This window comes from Carcharhinus amblyrhynchos, unplaced genomic scaffold (assembly GCF_965287045.1).
Source record: "Carcharhinus amblyrhynchos unplaced genomic scaffold, sCarAmb.v2.hapA chromosome_1195, whole genome shotgun sequence".
In the NCBI taxonomy this organism is placed as follows: Eukaryota; Metazoa; Chordata; class Chondrichthyes; order Carcharhiniformes; family Carcharhinidae; genus Carcharhinus; species Carcharhinus amblyrhynchos.
In genome coordinates this window covers 622-20,494 of record NW_027650935.1, presented here as the reverse complement: position 1 = coordinate 20,494, position 19,873 = coordinate 622, and the positions used below count along the sequence as shown (strand labels likewise).

Genomic DNA, 19,873 nt, shown 5'->3' with positions numbered 1-19,873 from the left:
TTTATTAAACAGCTGCACGTGGCCCCATTTGTCAAGGGGTTTCGTTCAGACAGATGACACGCTTCCAGTTTCTGACGAATTCAGAACAAGTTTAATGACTACGTTTAAAGAAAATGTGATAAATATTTTTAAATTCACATGGGTATCGCTGGCTGGGCCACCATTTATTGCCCATCCCTAGTTGCCCTTGAGAAGGTTGCCCTTGGTGAGCTGCCTTCTCGAATCGCTGCGATCCAGGAGGAGAGATTAAATAGACTGGGTCTGTACTCGTTGGAGTTTAGAAGGATGAGGGGGGATCTTATAGAGACGTATACGATAATGAAGGGGATGGATAGGGTGGAAGTAGAGAGATTCTTCCCACTTAGAAAGGATAGCAGGACCAGAGGGCACAGCCTCAAGATAAGGGGGGGAGTAGTTTAGATCAGAGTTGAGGAGGAACTTCTTCACTCAAAGGGTGGTGAATCTCTGGAATTCTCTGCCCATTGAAGTGGTGGAGCTACCTCGTTGAATATATTTAAGTCACGGGTAGATAGGTTTCTGATAGACAAGGGAATTAAGGGGAGAAAGTGGGAAAGTGGAACTGATCCACTTCAGATCAGCCATGATCTTATTGAATGGCGGGGCAGGCTCGAGGGGCTAGATGGCCGACTCCTGTTCCTATTTCTTATGAGGTGCGCTGTTGGGGAGGGAGTTCCCGGAGTTTGACCCAGCGGCAGTGAAGGAACAGCCGATATATTTCCAAGTCAGGATGGCGAGTGGCTTGGAGGGGAACCTCCAGTTGGGCGGTGATGTTCCCATGTCTCTGCTGCCCTTGTCCTCCCCGTTGTTAGAGATTGTGGGTTTGGAAAGTGCTGCCTAAGGAAGCTTGGCGAGTTGGTGCCGCTGTGCGGGCAGTGAATGTGTGTGGGAGAGATGTCAATCATTGACAAAGATGTACCAAATTTGAATAAGAATAGTGCCGAACATTATTCAGATAGTGGAGTGTTCCATTTGCAGCTACCTCCAAATTAAAAAAAACAATTTTCCCATTACATAAATCCCACTTTTCCACAGTTGTGATAGGAATTGGCTGTGTCGGAGGATGGGAGATGTGATGTGTGGGTGAAGAGAGTCTCCTGCTTTCTGAGTGCGAGCTTGTGGTTTGTTATCAGCCTACATGTTTAAAATGAGAGCACTGGCTCGTTGGGCCGAAGGGCCTGTTGCCCGTGCTGTCTTGTTCTTTAACCCTCTGGCTGGCATGAATAGGGGAACCGAGTCTGAGAGTCTCTCTCCCACTCTGTCAGCACACCGCCCCTCCATTGGCAAGTGCACCTCCTCCTGGTGAGGCAGGGAATCTCACATTCCCGGGTTAAAGCTTCAGAGGAACCTGAAGGCGGTTAGACCCAAAAGACAGAGTGTCTGGAGCTCATCAGGCAATCTTGTAACTGTGGGCAAAAAAACATCCATTGCCATTGCTCTTTGTTCATTTGGATAAGTGCATCGATGGAAAAGGTTTAGAGGGATAGGGTCGACATGGAGCAGATGGACCTGTTTCCGTGCTGTACTGCGTGGTGGTACAGCGGTTAGCACGGCTGCCTCACAGCGCCAGGGACCCGGGTTCGATTCCCGGCTTGGGTCACTGGCTGTGTGGAGTCTGCACATTCTCCCCATGTCTGCGTGGGTTTCCTCCGGGTGCTCCAGTTTCCTCCCACACTCCAAAGACGTGCGGGTTAAGTTGATTACCCCTTTATGTCAAAGAATTTATTTCCTGTCCCTAGTTGCCCTTGGAGGGCAGTTGAGAGTCAACCACATTGCTGTGGCTCTGGAGGCAGGTGTAGGCCAGACCAGGATAAGGACGGCAGATTTCCTTCCCTAAAGGACACTACTAAACCAGATGGGTTTTTCCGACAATGGTTTCACGGGAGATCCCTAATTCCAGGATTTTTTATTGAATTCAAATTCCAACCGTCTGCCCTGGTGGGATTCGAACCCAGGTCCCCCGAACTTTAGCTAAGTTTCTGGAAGTCTAGCGATAATACCACTGGGCCATCACCTCCCCATTGCCAGGAGGAATGGTGGCTGAATGGCCTCCTTGCGCTCCTTTTCCAAATCTATGCCATCTCTCCAGCATCAAAGCCAGTGAGGAATGTCATCCTCGAGCGTCCTTTGGTCCAAGCAGGGGGTTGAGAGAGGGGTTTTCAAGAAAGGGATCCTGGTGTTTGGGCCCCTCAAGATATCCATAAATATTTCCCAGGTTTACACTCTGGAATGGACACGGGCTTAGGGGTGGGGAGGGGGCAGTGAGGTATAATTCGGATGTTAGAGAGAGGTTTTTCACTCAGAGGGTTGTGGGGGTATGGAACGCACAGCCAAGTATGGTGGTAGAGAGGCAGGCATGCTGGAGTTGTTTAAGGGATACCTAGATAGACACTATGAGCGGGATGGAGATGGAAGGATATAGGAGACTGTTTTAAATAACGATCAAGAGCCTTGGGACGTTCCTGGGAATCAATTGATTCCTATGGACCTTTCAACATATTTTCTGGCTCACTTGTTTTACTTTTGAGCTTCTGGGGATTCTCTTGAATGTTTGCACATGTTCATGTTATTGATGTTTTTCTCTTTTAATCCACAGGTGCTTTGGTCCACCTTGTTGTCCAACAAGAGGCATACACGCAGTGGGTCGTGTGAGGGCTGCTCTTGGATGTTTCGAGAGTTGCCTAGTGCTTCACGTTGTGTACGCTTAAACTGGACCAGATGCTGGGCACCACGACAGCTCAGTGACTATCACTGTTTGCTGTGCAGATACGTGGATTGGGGCCGGTGTCTGTGGGAGTTTGCACATTCTCCCCGTGCTTGCGTGGGTTTTCTCCGGGTGCTCCGGTTTCCTCCCACACCCCAAAGATGTGCTATTAGGCTGATTGGTGTAACAAATTGTCCCTAATTTAGTCTTCCCTCAATCTGGTTTCCAATGTGGAGTGCCATAAAAGCATAGACATGGGTCATGGGTGGAAGAGGGAACTCACACTGTTAAGATGGCGGCGTGGGCTCGTTGGGCCGTAGGGCCTGTTTCCCGTGGTGTGTTGTTCTTTGTTCTCCAGTTTTGTTGCAATCTTAACCCAACACAGGAGACAGCAACTGCAATGTCCGATGCAGACTTGGCCACCCTTATCTCACGACTGCCACAGAATGCCCGTGCGGATCCCGCACTTTTAGACTGACGCTGGTGGAAGCTGCAGTGCCACCAGTGGTGGGAGGGTCTCATTACAGCGTGACGTTTACATGGACAGTTTGCATGGTTTGTGAAGCAAATAGAGAAACAGCGGAACTTTCCCATCCCGCGGCGACGGGAATTGTAGCGGGGAGAGTGGGGGAGAGACCACGCAAAGATCGGTTGACCTTGGGTGGGATTTTCCAGGTTTAGGGCAGAAAATCCCACCCACAACTTTTGTCTCTCAAATGGGGCTTTGAAAGGTGTCTACATGACCCAGTCCAATGAATAACTCTTAACAAACCCAAAGATTACACTCTGACTCTGAGAAATATCATGAGTGATTGACTTGTATTCTACTCACAGTATTGGGTTGGAGGTTTTTTGGTATAGAGGCATAGAAACGCTACAGTGCAGAAAGAGGCCATTCGGCCCATCGAGTCTGCACCGAACACAATCCCACCCAGACCCTACCCCCATATCCCTACATATTATACCCACTAATCCCTCTAACCTACACATCCCTGGACACTAAGGGGCAATTTCTTAGCATAGCCAATCAACCTAACCCGCACATCTTTGGACTGTGGGAGGACACCGGAGTACCCGGAGGAAACCCACGCAGACACGAGGAGAATGTGCAAACTCCACACAGACAGCGACCTGAGCCGGGAATCGAACCCAGTACCCTGGAGCTGTGAAGCAGCAGTGCTAACCACTGTGCTACCGTGCTGCCCTATAACTTAGACTATTGTCTCACGAGAAATCTATTGAGTTCTTGGATGCGTGCGATCCAAAGCTCCGTTTACTCGAATCACCTTATTGGCAAGGGAAGCCACAGAGAATCCCTACAGTGTAGGAGGAGGCCATTCAGCCCATCAAGACTGCACCGATAACAATCCTACCTAGGTTCTATCCCTGAAACCCCTTATTTACCCTAGCTGGTCCCCCTGACACCAAGGGGCAATTTAGCATGGCCAATCAACCTAACCCGCACATCTTTGGACTGTGGGAGGAAACCCACACAGACACGGGGAGAATGTGCAGACTCCACACAGTTAGTGACCAAAGCCGGGAATCGACCCTGGGTCTCTGGCGCTGTGAGGCAGCAGGTGCTAACCACTGTGCTACCCTAAATCACCTCACTGCAGCCAATGTCTCAAATAGAACTGGGAGGAGGTTTGGTGGGGGGGGTGTGGTGGTGGGAGGAACGGGACAGGACGGGGGAACGGAGTCTAAATTCAGGGGCTCTGACCACCAATTGGATTCGACTCTTCCTCTGGCCAATTGGGAAGCTCAAAGACTCATCACCTGATTGGATGATGCTTGATGGTCAACCAAGCGACCTCCCCCCATCCACCCACCCCCCCCCCCCCCCCCAAGCCTCCCACATTTCCGATATTTTTATTATCTGAGAAGGAAAAATGTTCAAGGAAAACGGGGAGGAGAAACTTAACACCTGGATGGTTCTTCTCCAAAATCCTGGAGATTCATCTCCAATTCCCGGAAATTCCAGGCCAATCCTGGAGGGATGGCAGCCCCAATGGGAGAAGGAACCCCCCCCTCCCCCGGTGACTGAATGAAGGTGTTGTGCTCTTTGTCAGGCTGTTGGCTTTTGCCGTTAGTGGTTTATTAAGCAGCTGGGGGGGGTGGTGGACAAGAAGAGGAGATGGACCTCCCCTACCCCCCCTTCCCCACCCCCGCACTCCCCTCGCCCCCCCAACCCCGCCTCCCCCCAAACCCCGCGAGGTGGGCAGGCTGCCTCACTGGGTCAGCGCCTGCATGATGTCTTTCACCATCATTGTGCCAATCACCATCTTCTCGCAGTTGACCATCAGCTGGGCAGCGCCGCCATCTTTGGTCACCAGGGTAACGAGAACCAAAGCGCCACCGCTCACCGTTCGGGCAGCGAACCTATCGGGGAAGAGGAGAGCCGGGTGGGTTAATCGGACATCACAGATTATAGAGCGAGACCCTCCCACTGAAATCCCTCCGACTGACGTCACACCCACAATGAAGTGTCCCAAATTGGGTTGCATTAACACTGCAATGAAGTTACTGTGAAAATCCCCGAGTCGCCCACACTCCGGCGCCTGTTCAGGTCAATCCACCCTAACCCGCACATCTTTGGACTGTGGGAGGAAACCGGAGCACCCGGAGGAAACCCACGCAGACATGGGGAGAATGTGCAAACTCCGCACAGACAGTGACCCGAGCCAGGAATCGAACCCGGGTCCCTGGTGTTGTGAGGCAGCAGTGCTAACCACTGCGCCACCGTGCTGCCCCTGTGCCACTTACTTCCTTTGGTATTCCCTCCAACCACACTGCCTCTGGCTCTCTGCTCCATTAAGACCGTACCCATTCTCTATGACCAAGCTTTTAGTGACCCTCATCCCCTCCCTAACCCCTCCTCACTGAGTTTGATGTTTAACAGTGAGGTACTCCGCCTCCTGAGCCTGCCACCTTGTGGATAACATTGTATTTACGTTAAAAAAAACAAAATGATTAACAGTGGACCTGGGTTCGATTCCCGGCTCGGGGTCACTGTCTGTGTGGAATCTGCATGTTCTCCCCGTGTCTGCGTGGGTTTCCTCCGGGTGCTCCTGTTTTCTCCCACAGTCCCAAAGGTGAGGGTGCACTGGCCGTGCTAAATTCTCCCTCGGTGTACCCGAACCAGAGTGCGGCGACTAGGGGATTTTCACAGTAACTCCATTGCAGTGTTAATGTCAGCCTTACTTGTGGAATGAGTAAACAAGAAGGGTAGGGGGATTGGCAGGGTAAATGGGTAGGGTTGCAGGAATAGGGCCTGGGTGGGATTGTGGTCAGTGCGGTGTTGATGGGCTGAATGGCCTCCTTCTGCACTGTCGGGATTCGAAGTCTCTGAGCAAAGACAAGCTCTGTGTCCTGGCTCGGGCTTGATGCCTGTCAACCTCTAGGGGGCATCCCTGAGCACTGTGATGAGTCTCTCGGCACTTGGGTGGGTTCGTGCCAACACTGGACAGCTCTGCTCTACTGAAACTCGCCCATGTTAATTTCCTGCCCTCTACAAACAGTGCACGAGAGACCATTGGGCCCATCAAGTTGGTACTGACTCTCCTGATAGATCACCCAACCCAGGCCCAATCCCGCGCCCTAACCCTATAACCATGCACATGGATCGTGGCTTAACCTACCCGTCTTGGAACACTAAAGGGCGATTTACCATCTCTGATCCACCGAAGCTACATAGTCGCCGGGGACACAGTGGGCAGCGCCGCTAGCTCACAGTGCCAGGAAGTCGGGTCGGGCCACTGTGCAGAGCCTGCACGTTCTCCCCGTGTCTGCGTGGGTTTCCGTCCGGGTGCTCCGGTTTCCTCCCACAATTCGAAAGACGGTTAGGGGGCATTGGCCGTGCTAAATTCTCCCTCGGCGTACCCGAGCAGGCCCCGGAGTGTGGCAACTGGGGGATTTTCACACTAACTTCAGCTGCAGATCCCAGATAGGCAGTGACCCAAGCTCGGAATCGAACCCAGGTTGCCGGCGCTGTGGGGCAGCAGTGCTAACCTACACATCTCTGAATACCAAGGGGCAATGTGAGCTTACTTGTGACACGAATAAATAAACTTTAAAGCAATGCCTTGCCCAATCAGAGTCAACGCAGCAAACCAATCTTATGTCTCCTGTCGTGTACATCATCGTGATTGGTTGAAATTTGAGATCTCGGGTGGGATTTTCCGGACAAAGACTGGAAAATCCCGTCCGAGGTCAATAACCTTTGCACGGTCCACCCCTTCCCGCTCCGATTCCCGCACATTTTTGGAGTGTGGGAGGAAAGTGGAGCACCCGGGGAAACTTCAACCCCTGGAGAATTTCTTTAACCATTTGAAGTTCTCCCCCATTGACCACCCGAAATTCCCCCCCCAACAACCACCCCTCATCCCCCTCCCCATTCCCCCACCCCTACCACCCCCTCTCCCCACCAATAAAAGTAAAACCCAGGCCGACATTGGCGGAACTCCGGGCCCCTCCATTTACCTGTACTCATTGTCCAGCCCGCAGGGCACACGACCGAGGTTAGCTACGGACATCACGCACTGGACAATGGCCTGGTCACTCTGGAATTTCTCGGGGAGGACCAGTTTCTCCTTGATTTCGTTCATTCCCATCAGTTTCCCTGTGCAGCAGAGAGAGAGGAGGGTCAGGCCATCACTACAAACCAGGCAAGCTTTCCCTGGTCAAAGCCAACGAGGCTCAGACGTGTCCTTGGCTGAGCTGGTAACTCACGCTCAGAACAAGCGCAGGAGGGGCTTCGAGTGAAAATATCACGGCCGGTATTATCCTCTTAGCCCGTCGCCTCCTGGATTATTCCTTGGTTGGGAGTGTTGGCAAAACCGAGATCTGGAATCGCTTTAATCCAGCAGGGAAGCTGTGGAGAAACAACCTTCCTGTTGAGTAGGGACGAGACGGGTGACACCAGTGGAGGAATCTCCCAGCCCGGTAGCAGGAGTTTTCTCGGGAAACACTCCAGCTTTCCATTTAGGGCAGGTGGCTGGAGGAAGGTTGAGGGGTTGGGGGTGGTTTGGGGGTGGTTGGTCTTATTTATTTTGTAGCCTAATCAACTATAATGGTCTACTGGCTGAGTGGGTGAACATACAACCCTGCTCCTGGGAGGGGGGGGTGGGGGTACAGTTGGGGAAGGGGGTTGTTGAGATGTCCCACTAAATGCCATCCTATATAAAGGTGCCCAAGGATTGCCCCCAGGGGACGTATGTGTTTGTGCGCCTGTCCATCTCCTCGATATTCCTTGCCCTACACCTACCCATCACAATGAGCTGTTAAGGGATTACAGCATTTCATCATTAGAAAGGAAGTGTGTCATGCGATCTAGTTTTAGTTTTGATTTTCAATAGAACACACAGACAGACATGCACGCACAGACACACACACACAGACGCGCACGCACACACAGACGCGCGCACGCACACACAGACGCGCACGCACACACAGACGCGCACGCACACACAGACGCACACACACACAGACACAGACAGACACGCACACACAGACGCGCACGCACACACAGACGCGCGCACGCACACACAGACGCGCGCACGCACACACAGACGCGCGCACGCACACACAGACGCGCGCACGCACACACAGACGCGCGCACGCACACACAGACGCGCGCACGCACACACAGACGCGCACGCACACACAGACGCACACACACACAGACACAGACAGACACGCACACACAGACGCGCACGCACACACAGACGCGCACGCACACACAGACGCGCGCACGCACACACAGACGCGCGCACGCACACACAGACGCGCGCACGCACACACAGACGCGCGCACGCACACACAGACGCGCGCACGCACACACAGACGCGCGCACGCACACACAGACGCGCGCACGCACACACAGACGCGCACGCACACACAGACGCGCGCACGCACACACAGACGCGCGCACGCACACACAGACGCGCACGCACACACAGACGCGCACGCACACACAGACGCACACACACACAGACACAGACAGACACGCACACACACACAGACGCGCACGCACACACAGACGCGCGCACGCACACACAGACGCGCGCACGCACACACAGACGCGCGCACGCACACACAGACGCGCGCACGCACACACAGACGCGCACGCACACACAGACGCGCACGCACACACAGACGCGCGCACGCACACACAGACGCGCGCACGCACACACAGACGCGCGCACGCACACACAGACGCGCGCACGCACACACAGACGCGCGCACGCACACACAGACGCGCACGCACACACAGACGCGCACGCACACACAGACGCGCGCACGCACACACAGACGCGCGCACGCACACACAGACGCGCGCACGCACACACAGACGCGCACGCACACACAGACGCGCACGCACACACAGACGCGCACGCACACACAGACGCGCGCACGCACACACAGACGCGCGCACGCACACACAGACGCGCGCACGCACACACAGACGCGCGCACGCACACACAGACGCGCGCACGCACACACAGACGCGCGCACGCACACACAGACGCGCGCACGCACACACAGACGCGCGCACGCACACACAGACGCGCACGCACACACAGACGCGCACGCACACACAGACGCGCACACACAGACGCGCACGCACACACAGACGCACACACACACACAGACGCGCACACACAGACGCGCACGCACACACAGACGCACACACACACAGACACAGACAGACACGCACACACAGACGCGCACGCACACACAGACGCGCACGCACACACAGACGCGCACGCACACACAGACGCGCACGCACACACAGACGCGCACACACACAGACACAGACGCGCACGCACACACAGACGCGCACGCACACACAGACGCGCACGCACACACAGACGCGCACGCACACACAGACGCACACACACACAGACACAGACGCGCACGCACACACAGACGCGCACGCACACACAGACGCGCGCACGCACACACAGACGCGCGCACGCACACACAGACGCGCACGCACACACAGACGCGCACGCACACACAGACGCGCGCACGCACACACAGACGCGCACGCACACACAGACGCGCACGCACACACAGACGCACACACACACAGACACAGACAGACGCGCACGCACACACAGACGCGCGCACGCACACACAGACGCGCGCACGCACACACAGACGCGCACGCACACACAGACGCGCACGCACACACAGACGCGCGCACGCACACACAGACGCGCACGCACACACAGACGCGCGCACGCACACACAGACGCGCGCACGCACACACAGACGCGCACGCACACACAGACGCGCACGCACACAGACGCACACACACACAGACACAGACAGACGCGCACGCACACACAGACGCGCACGCACACACAGACGCGCGCACGCACACACAGACGCGCGCACGCACACACAGACGCGCGCACGCACACACAGACGCGCGCACGCACACACAGACGCGCGCACGCACACACAGACGCGCGCACGCACACACAGACGCGCGCACGCACACACAGACGCGCGCACGCACACACAGACGCGCGCACACACACACAGACGCGCACGCACACACAGACGCGCACGCACACACAGACGCGCACACACAGACGCGCACGCACACACAGACGCACACACACACAGACACAGACAGACACGCACACACAGACGCGCACGCACACACAGACGCGCACGCACACACAGACGCACACACACACAGACACAGACGCGCATGCACACACAGACGCGCACGCACACACAGACGCGCGCACGCACACACAGACGCGCGCACGCACACACAGACGCGCGCACGCACACACAGACGCGCGCACGCACACACAGACGCGCGCACGCACACACAGACGCGCGCACGCACACACAGACGCGCGCACGCACACACAGACGCGCACGCACACACAGACGCGCGCACGCACACACAGACGCGCGCACGCACACACAGACGCGCACGCACACACAGACGCGCACGCACACACAGACGCGCACGCACACACAGACGCGCACGCACACACAGACGCACACACAGACGCGCACGCACACACAGACGCGCACGCACACACAGACGCGCACGCACACACAGACGCGCGCACGCACACACAGACGCGCGCACGCACACACAGACGCGCGCACGCACACACAGACGCGCGCACGCACACACAGACGCGCGCACGCACACACAGACGCGCGCACGCACACACAGACGCGCACGCACACACAGACGCGCGCACGCACACAGACGCGCGCACGCACACACAGACGCGCGCACGCACACACAGACGCGCGCACGCACGCACACACAGACGCACGCACGCACACACAGACGCACGCACGCACACACAGACGCGCACGCACACACACACAGACGCGCACGCACACACAGACGCGCACGCACACACAGACGCACACACACACAGACACAGACAGACACGCACACACACACAGACGCGCACGCACACACAGACGCGCGCACGCACACACAGACGCGCACGCACACACAGACGCGCACGCACACACAGACGCGCACGCACACACAGACGCGCGCACGCACACACAGACGCGCACGCACACACAGACGCGCGCACGCACACACAGACGCGCACGCACACACAGACGCACACACACACAGACACAGACAGACACGCACACACACACAGACGCGCACGCACACACAGACGCGCGCACGCACACACAGACGCGCGCACGCACACACAGACGCGCGCACGCACACACAGACGCGCACGCACACACAGACGCGCGCACGCACACACAGACGCGCGCACGCACACACAGACGCGCGCACGCACACAGACGCGCGCACGCACACACAGACGCGCGCACGCACACACAGACGCGCGCACGCACACACAGACGCGCGCACGCACACACAGACGCGCGCACGCACACACAGACGCGCGCACGCACACACAGACGCGCGCACGCACACACAGACGCGCGCACGCACACACAGACGCGCGCACGCACACACAGACGCGCACGCACACACAGACGCGCGCACGCACACACAGACGCGCGCACGCACACACAGACGCGCACGCACACACAGACGCGCACGCACACACAGACGCGCACGCACACACAGACGCGCACGCACACACAGACGCGCACGCACACACAGACGCACACACAGACGCGCACGCACACACAGACGCGCACGCACACACAGACGCGCGCACGCACACACAGACGCGCGCACGCACACACAGACGCGCGCACGCACACACAGACGCGCGCACGCACACACAGACGCGCGCACGCACACACAGACGCGCGCACGCACACACAGACGCGCGCACGCACACACAGACGCGCACGCACACACAGACGCGCGCACGCACACAGACGCGCGCACGCACACACAGACGCGCGCACGCACACACAGACGCGCGCACGCACGCACACACAGACGCACGCACGCACACACAGACGCACGCACGCACACACAGACGCGCACGCACACACACACAGACGCGCACGCAGACACAGACGCACGCACGCACACACAGACGCGCGCACGCACACACAGACGCGCGCACGCACACACAGACGCGCGCACGCACACACAGACGCGCGCACGCACACACAGACGCGCGCACGCACACACAGACGCGCACGCACACACAGACGCGCGCACGCGCACACAGACGCGCGCACGCGCACACAGACGCGCGCACGCGCACACAGACGCGCGCACGCGCACACAGACGCGCGCACGCGCACACAGACGCGCGCACGCGCACACAGACGCGCGCACGCACACACAGACGCGCGCACGCACACACAGACACGCGCACGCACACACAGACGCACGCACACACAGACGCGCACGCACACACAGACGCGCGCACGCACACACAGACGCACGCACGCACACACAGACGCACGCACACACAGACGCGCACGCACACACAGACGCGCGCACGCACACACAGACGCGCGCACGCACACACAGACGCGCGCACGCACACACAGACGCGCGCACGCACACACAGACGCGCGCACGCACACACAGACGCGCGCACGCACACACAGACGCGCGCACGCACACACAGACGCGCGCACGCACACACAGACGCGCACGCACACACAGACGCGCGCGCACGCACACACACGCGCGCACGCACACACAGACGCGCGCACGCACACACAGACGCGCGCACGCACACACACGCGCGCACGCACACAGACAGATGCGCACACACACACAGACACGAGGATTATGAACAGTGTTTCCTTACACACACACACAAACAAACATGTGTTAACATCCCCTTTACGCCTAAGAACAGCCAAGCAGCCAGTACACCATGTTCCTCAGGATGACACATGCGCAAGCAACGTAATGTCTGCACAAAGCAGCACAGTGTCCTCACCACATCCACATGAGGACTGAGGCAGCGGTGAGGGTGAGGGGGGGGTGGGGATGTGTGCAAAACAACACTTGCCTTCAAATAAAACCCCCTCGAGAGCAAAGACACGATGCGCTAGCACTAGTAAAGCACGGACAATACAGACAAACACAGCGACAGTGCGGGGGTGGGGGGGTGCAGCAGGACCTCACATCCACATGGTTACACTCCGAGCCCTTTGCGTTGTGTGTGCGGCTTTACTTACCGGCGCTGGGGTTTAAGAGCTGATCTACGATAGCAAGTGGTGCAGCGGGGGGGGGGGGGTGGAAACAAAGTGCAACCAGGTAAAAAAATCCAGCTGCGACTCTTGGTGATTTTCAGCTGTATTTCAAACGGAATCCACCCCCGTGTTACACCCCAATGAAGAGTCGCCCTCATCCGTCACCTCCAGACCCGGCTATTCGAAGGTGCCCCCACCCCCAATAAACTCAAAGTTTATCCAAAATTCAGCACCTTAACACGCGGCGAGGCCCAGTCTCCGATTACACCCCTCCCCCCCCCACCCCCTCCCTCCACCCCCACAACGATTCCGAAAATTCTCCGAAACCCTAATCCCAGCGCAGGAGGCCATTCCGCCCATCGAATCTGCCCCCGACAACAACCCAACCCAAATTCTATCCCCATAACCTCACACCTTTACCCACTTAATCGAGTCGTTGAGGTTTACAGCAGGGAAACAGGCCCTTCGGCCCAACTTGGCCATGCTTCCCCCCTTTTGTTTTGAAACCCCGAAGCAAGTCCCAATTGACCGCATCTGGCCCATATCCCTCTGTAGCCTCTAACCCCGATGTGGGTATGCCGGCGTTGGACTGGCGTAAACACAGTAAAAAGTCTGACAACACCAGGTTTTAGTCCAACCTATTTATTTGATAATATTCTCACAAGCTTTCAAGGGGACTGCCTCTTCGTCAGGTGAATGGAGAGTTCTGGCCTCAGACAGAGCATATAAAGCACAGACAGTTTAGAGATTACTGATTAGAATGCGAATCCTTACACCTAACCTGCTGTTCAAGACCTGAAGTGGCTGATAATGTGAGTGGAAGGAGCACTGATCACAGTTTAAAGAGATGTGTATTGTCTCCAGACAGTACAGTAAGTGAGGTTTTGTACTATCTGTAACCCCCGTGACTTGCCTAGGTTTGCAAAACCTCACTTACTGTACTGTCTGGAGACAATACACATCTCTTTAAACTGTGATCAGTGCTCCTACCACTCACATTATCAGCCACTTCAGGTCTTGAACAGCAGGTTAGGTGTAAGGATTCGCATTTTAATCAGTAATCTCAAAACTGTCTGTGCTTTATATGCTCTGTCTCATGCCTCTAACCCCAGCATCCTGGGTCACTAAGGGGCAATTTAGCCTGGCCAATCGGCCTAACCCGCACAACTTTGGGGTGTGGGAGGAAACTGGAGCACCCGGAGGAAACCCACGCAGACACGGGGAGAATGTGCAGACTCTGCACAGACAGTGACCCGAGGCCGGGAATCGAACCCGGGTCCCTGGCGCTGTGAAGCAGCAGTGCTAAGCACAGTGGCACAGTGGGTTAGCACTGCCGCCTCACAGCTCCAGGGACCCGGGTTCGATTCCCGGCCTCGGGTCACTGTCTGTGCGGAGTTTGCACATTCTCCCCGTGTCTGCGTGGGTTTCCTCCCACAGTCCAAACATGTGCGGGTTAGGCCGATTGGCCGTGCTAAATTGCCCCTTCGTGTCGGGGGGCCTGGCTAGGATAAATGTGTGGGGATGGGGCCTGGGTGGGATTGCGGTCAGTACAGACTCAATGGGCCGAACGGCCTCCCTTCTGCACTGTAGGGGATTCTACGACCTCACAACTCCTCAAGCGTTCAGCTTGAATCTTGTTTCATAATGCTCCTGTGACATTTCATTATCTTTACGCTGCTATACAAATGCAGCTTCTTGTTGTTGAGATTCCCCTTTAACTAATCGTCAAACCTCCCGTTCTAACCCACTGACTCCCCCCACAGGAGGGGAGAAGACCTTTGACCCCCCCCCCCCCCCCCCCCAACCTCGCTGGTGTGGCGACGACACAGTCAGCTTTGGTGCTAAAGGTCAAAGGGCACAGTTCAAACCCCAGACCAGGCCAACGGCCTGGGAGACTCGGGGTTCAAATCCCACCCTCGGCAGCTGCTGGAATTCCAGTTCAACCCGTTAAATCCGGGAATTGAACCTTCTCTCGGTAACGGTCACCGTGACAACGATCAGCGGTCAAAAACCCATCTGGTCCAGGAGGGGCGCCGGGATTCTCACTGGACTTGCAATCCAGAAGGAACTCAGCCCGGGGACACAGGCTCGAATCCCAAAAGGGTGAGATTTGAGTGGAAATCTGGAATTAGAAGTCCAGTGTCCGTTCGGGGAATCTGCCATCTTTACTCGGTCTGGCCTACACGTGACTCCAGGCCCACTGCAGGGTGGTCAACTCTCAGCTGACCTCTGAACCCAAGCAAAACCACTCCGTTAGCAGGGCAATGAGGGGTGAGTGATAAATACTGGCCTGGTCAGAGACGCCCAGTAAAATAACTCACCGCCTCCTCCGTTCCTACGCAACAGTTCAGACAGGGAGTGAGGTCCAGGTCAACCACGGCTCGCTGTCCACTCCAAACGTCTTTCTCAAGTCCAGGTTTAACTCTCAGTAAAGACAACTCACACACGGGCCCAGAGCTGGGGTGATATCGGAACACTAACTCCCTGGGTTATTCGGCATCGATTGATGCGAGGGATAGACTGAGGTAGAGGAGGGAATGGCCAGAGAGGAACCAAGAGTTTCTCCTGATCCTGGGAATTCCTGATCTGGGAGAAAAAGTACGTGAAAGGTTCCGAGTTTGTTCAGCGGGCAAGGGGCCTCTCGCCCCTCACTATTCAGACAAGTTCAGCTGAAGAGCGGAGGTTCCAGCTACGAACTCCTCAGAGTAAAGAGAGACAAGGGACGGTGATTAAATGATGAACTTTTTTTTTACACAATTCCCTTCCTCTCCTAACAGTCGGGCATCCAGAGGCATTTCCAATCACAGTTTAACCAAACCTACGGGGCTGTGATATCGGAAGCAGTGCTGTAATCCCGAAACACCACCTTCCCGTTGGCCGGGAACTCACCTTGTTCCTTCTTGAAGTTGTTTTCCGTCATAAAGATCGGCTTTATTAACTCTCCCACCGGCGGCTGGATCGATATATAAAACTGGCGAGTCTGAGAGCTGTGAGCGAGGAACAAAACAAGAAACACCGTTCAGCTCCCGGTTACTCCGAATCTCCGAGTGTGAGCGGGGCTGGACGCACGGAGGCTTGTGACGTTACACCATCGCTCGCGGACGTTACAGAGAGGGGGGATTTCTCCTGCCCCGTCCGCCTCAGGAATCACAGCGGGCGGGACTGAAAGACCAGGCAAAGTTCGGACTGGAGTTTCCGGCAAAGCGGGTCTGGAAAATCCCTCATCCGCGTCCAGAACCGGTCAATAATTCCTCGGAGAGTTTCCTCCTGCCCACTGGATTTTGTGGATACATTTATATCCGTGCTATACAAACACGAGGGTGGCACAGTGGGTTAGCACTGCTGCCTCACAGCGCCAGGGATGTGGGTTTGATTCCCGCCTCGGGTCACTGTCTGTGTGGAGTTTGCACATTCTTCCCGTGTCTGCGTGGGTTTCCTCCCACAGTCCAAAGATGTGCGGGTTAGGTTGATTGGCCGTGCTAAGAAATTGCCCTTAGTGTCCAGGGATGCGTAGGTTAGAGGGGATTAGTGGGTATAACATGTAGGGATATGGGGATAGGTGGGATTGTGTTCGGTGCAGACTCGATGGGCCGAAGGGCCTCTTTCTGCACTGTAGGGTTCTATGATTCTCCTCAATCACTCTCTGAATTTGCCCGATTCCTGTGTTACTATGATTCCCACTCCTCCCCCCACGACAGTGGGAGGTGAGAGCTGGGATCTGCGGAGAGAGCGCGCGGTTCCGAGGAGCAGGACCAGACGTCACTCACCACAGCTGGAAGTTGGCTGCTTGAGTGGAGTCACAGAAATCGATGCCCATGATATCGGAGACAACCTCACCGGGCTGGAGAACCGCTGCGGACATCGAGGGGAGAAAGAGAGAGAGAGAGAGGGAGAGGGAGAGGGAGATGGAGAGAGAGAGAGAGATTCAGTTCACAATTCCTGCCATCTAGACCAGAGATTCGAGATTAAGGATCTTCCGATAAACCTGCAGTTCCTTCTCCCTGGTGCGTAGATCTGACTTCAACTCGCTCTTATCCGTACTGGGGTCACTTAGCGACCAACTGATGCACAGCAAGATCCCACAAACAGCAACGGGGCAGCACAGTGGGTTGGCACTGCAGCCTCACAGCGCCAGGGACCCGGCTTCGATTCCCGGCTCCGGTCGCCTGTCTGTGCGGAGTCCGCATGTTCTCCCCGTGTCTGCGTGGGTTTCCTCCCACAGTCCAGAGATGTGGGGGTTAGGCGGATTGGCCGTGCTAAATTGCCCCTAGTGTCAGGGGGACTGGCTGGGGTAAATTTGTGGGGGTTACGGGGATGGGGGCTGGGTGGGATTGTGGTCGGTGCAGACTCGATGGGCCGAATGGCCTCCTTCTGCACTGTTGGGATTTTATGAGATGTGCAGGGGGTGGCGAGCGTTGGCAACACGCTGCCCGGGGAGGCGGTGGGATCGATAGTAACATTTAAGGGGCATCGAGACAAAAACGTGAATAGGATGGGAAGGATACGGACTGTGTAAGTGCCCATGGGTTATGTTCATGGTCAGTGCAGGCTCGGAGGGGTGAAGGGCCTGTTCCTGTCCTCTATTCACCACCCGGGACTAAACGGCAGAGTCCGTACGAGGGGATCTGAAGGTCTCGGTGGTTTGTTTTTGGGAGTACGGGACCAAGTGATGGCACTGGAGAGCGGACAAAACTCTGCTCGTGTTTGAAATGTGGTTTGTCCTCTGCACAGTCGCTGATGAATAGTTTACACACTTTACCCATCCCCTCCAATCCCACTCTCTCTCTCTCCAATCCCACACTCCCTCTCTCCGATCCCCTCCAATCCCACACTCCCTCTCTCTCCAATCCCACACTCCCTCTCTCTCCGATCCCCTCCAATCCCACACTCCCTCTCTCTCCGATCTCCTCCAATCCCACACTCCCTCTCTCTCCGACCTCCTCCAATCCCACACTCCCTCTCTCTCCGATCTCCTCCAATCCCACACTCCCTCTCTCTCCGATCTCCTCCAATCCCACACTCTCTCTCTCTCCAATCCCACACTCCCTCTCTCCGATCCCCTCCAATCCCACTCTCTCTCTCTCTCCAATCCCACACTCCCTCTCTCTCCGATCCCCTCCAATCCCACACTCTCTCTCTCTCCGATCTCCTCCAATCCCACACTCCCTCTCTCTCCGATCCCCTCCAATCCCACACTCTCTCTCTCTCCGATCTCCTCCAATCCCACACTCCCTCTCTCTCCGATCTCCTCCAATCCCACTCTCTCTCTCTCTCCAATCCCACACTCCCTCTCTCTCCGATCCCCTCCAATCCCACACTCTCTCTCGCTCCGATCTCCTCCAATCCCACACTCTCTCTCTCTCCGATCTCCTCCAATCCCACACTCCCTCTCTCCGATCTCCTCCAATCCCACACTCTCTCCGATCTCCTCCAATCCCACACTCTCTCTCTCTCCGATCTCCTCCAATCCCACACTCTTTCTCTCCGATCTCCTCCAATCCCACACTCTCTCTCGCTCCGATCTCCTCCAATCCCACACTCTCTCTCTCTCCGATCTCCTCCAATCCCACACTCTTTCTCTCCGATCTCCTCCAATCCCACACTCTCTCCGATCTCCTCCAATCCCACACTCCCTCTCTCTCCGATCCCCTCCAATCCCACACTCCCTCTCTCTCCGATCTCCTCCAATCCCACACTCCCTCTCTCTCCGATCTCCTCCAATCCCACTCTCTCTCTCTCTCCAATCCCACACTCCCTCTCTCTCCGATCCCCTCCAATCCCACACTCTCTCTCGCTCCGATCTCCTCCAATCCCACACTCTCTCTCTCTCCGATCCCCTCCAATCCCACACTCTCTCTCGCTCCGATCTCCTCCAATCCCACACTCTCTCTCTCTCCGATCTCCTCCAATCCCACACTCTTTCTCTCCGATCTCCTCCAATCCCACACTCTCTCTCCCCGATCCCCTCCAATCCCACACTCTCTCTCTCCGATCTCTTCCAATCCACACACACACACACACACGCCTCTTACCGATCTCCTTGAATCCCTGCATCCTCATTCCCGGCTGTAGTCTGGGCTCGCCGACGCGGAGGTTTTTGAACTCCATGGCCGAGCTGTTGGTGAACTGCATCTGGACGGAGACCATGGTGTGGTCGGGGCTGAATGGCCTGCGGTTGAAGGAGTACTCCACCGACAGGCCCTCCCCGGTGATACGGTGCAGCAGCTCGTAGGATTTCAGCCCCCCCAGCGAGGGGCTCACCACCTGAAACAGACGGCAGAGAACCCAACCTTGAAATGGGTGTCGGGAAGGTGGGGAGCTGGGCTGGGCAGGGTGGGGGGGGGGGGGTCAGACTGGCATCATCAGCTCACACTGTTCATGGTACTAGACTGGGGCTTTAAAATTTACCCAGGCATCAGGGGCTGGGTCAACATTACAGCCCGTCCCTAACTAACCTCCATTCCAAAAGGCATTTCAGATTAACATCACGCT

The 19,873-nt window shown here is 56.5% G+C and overlaps 1 protein-coding gene across 2 annotated transcripts; it reads right to left on the bottom strand.

Moving 5' to 3' along the window:
* Positions 1-4,924: 4,924 nt before the first annotated feature.
* LOC145340605 (AP-3 complex subunit beta-2-like) lies at positions 4,925-19,641 on the bottom strand. Of its 2 annotated transcripts, XM_080185073.1 has the most exons (6): positions 19,414-19,641; positions 17,149-17,233; positions 16,271-16,368; positions 13,367-13,390; positions 7,205-7,343; positions 4,925-5,104 (listed from the first exon to the last, which is right to left on the bottom strand). In XM_080185073.1, the coding sequence occupies exons 1-6, from the start codon at positions 19,526-19,528 to the stop codon at positions 4,954-4,956; spliced, it is 612 nt and encodes a 203-aa protein (XP_080041199.1). In that variant the 5' UTR covers positions 19,529-19,641; the 3' UTR covers positions 4,925-4,953. The 2 variants fall into 2 exon arrangements, with proteins under 2 accessions (XP_080041199.1, XP_080041200.1); XM_080185074.1 differs by lacking the exon at positions 13,367-13,390.
* Between the last annotated feature and the right edge of the window lie 232 nt (positions 19,642-19,873).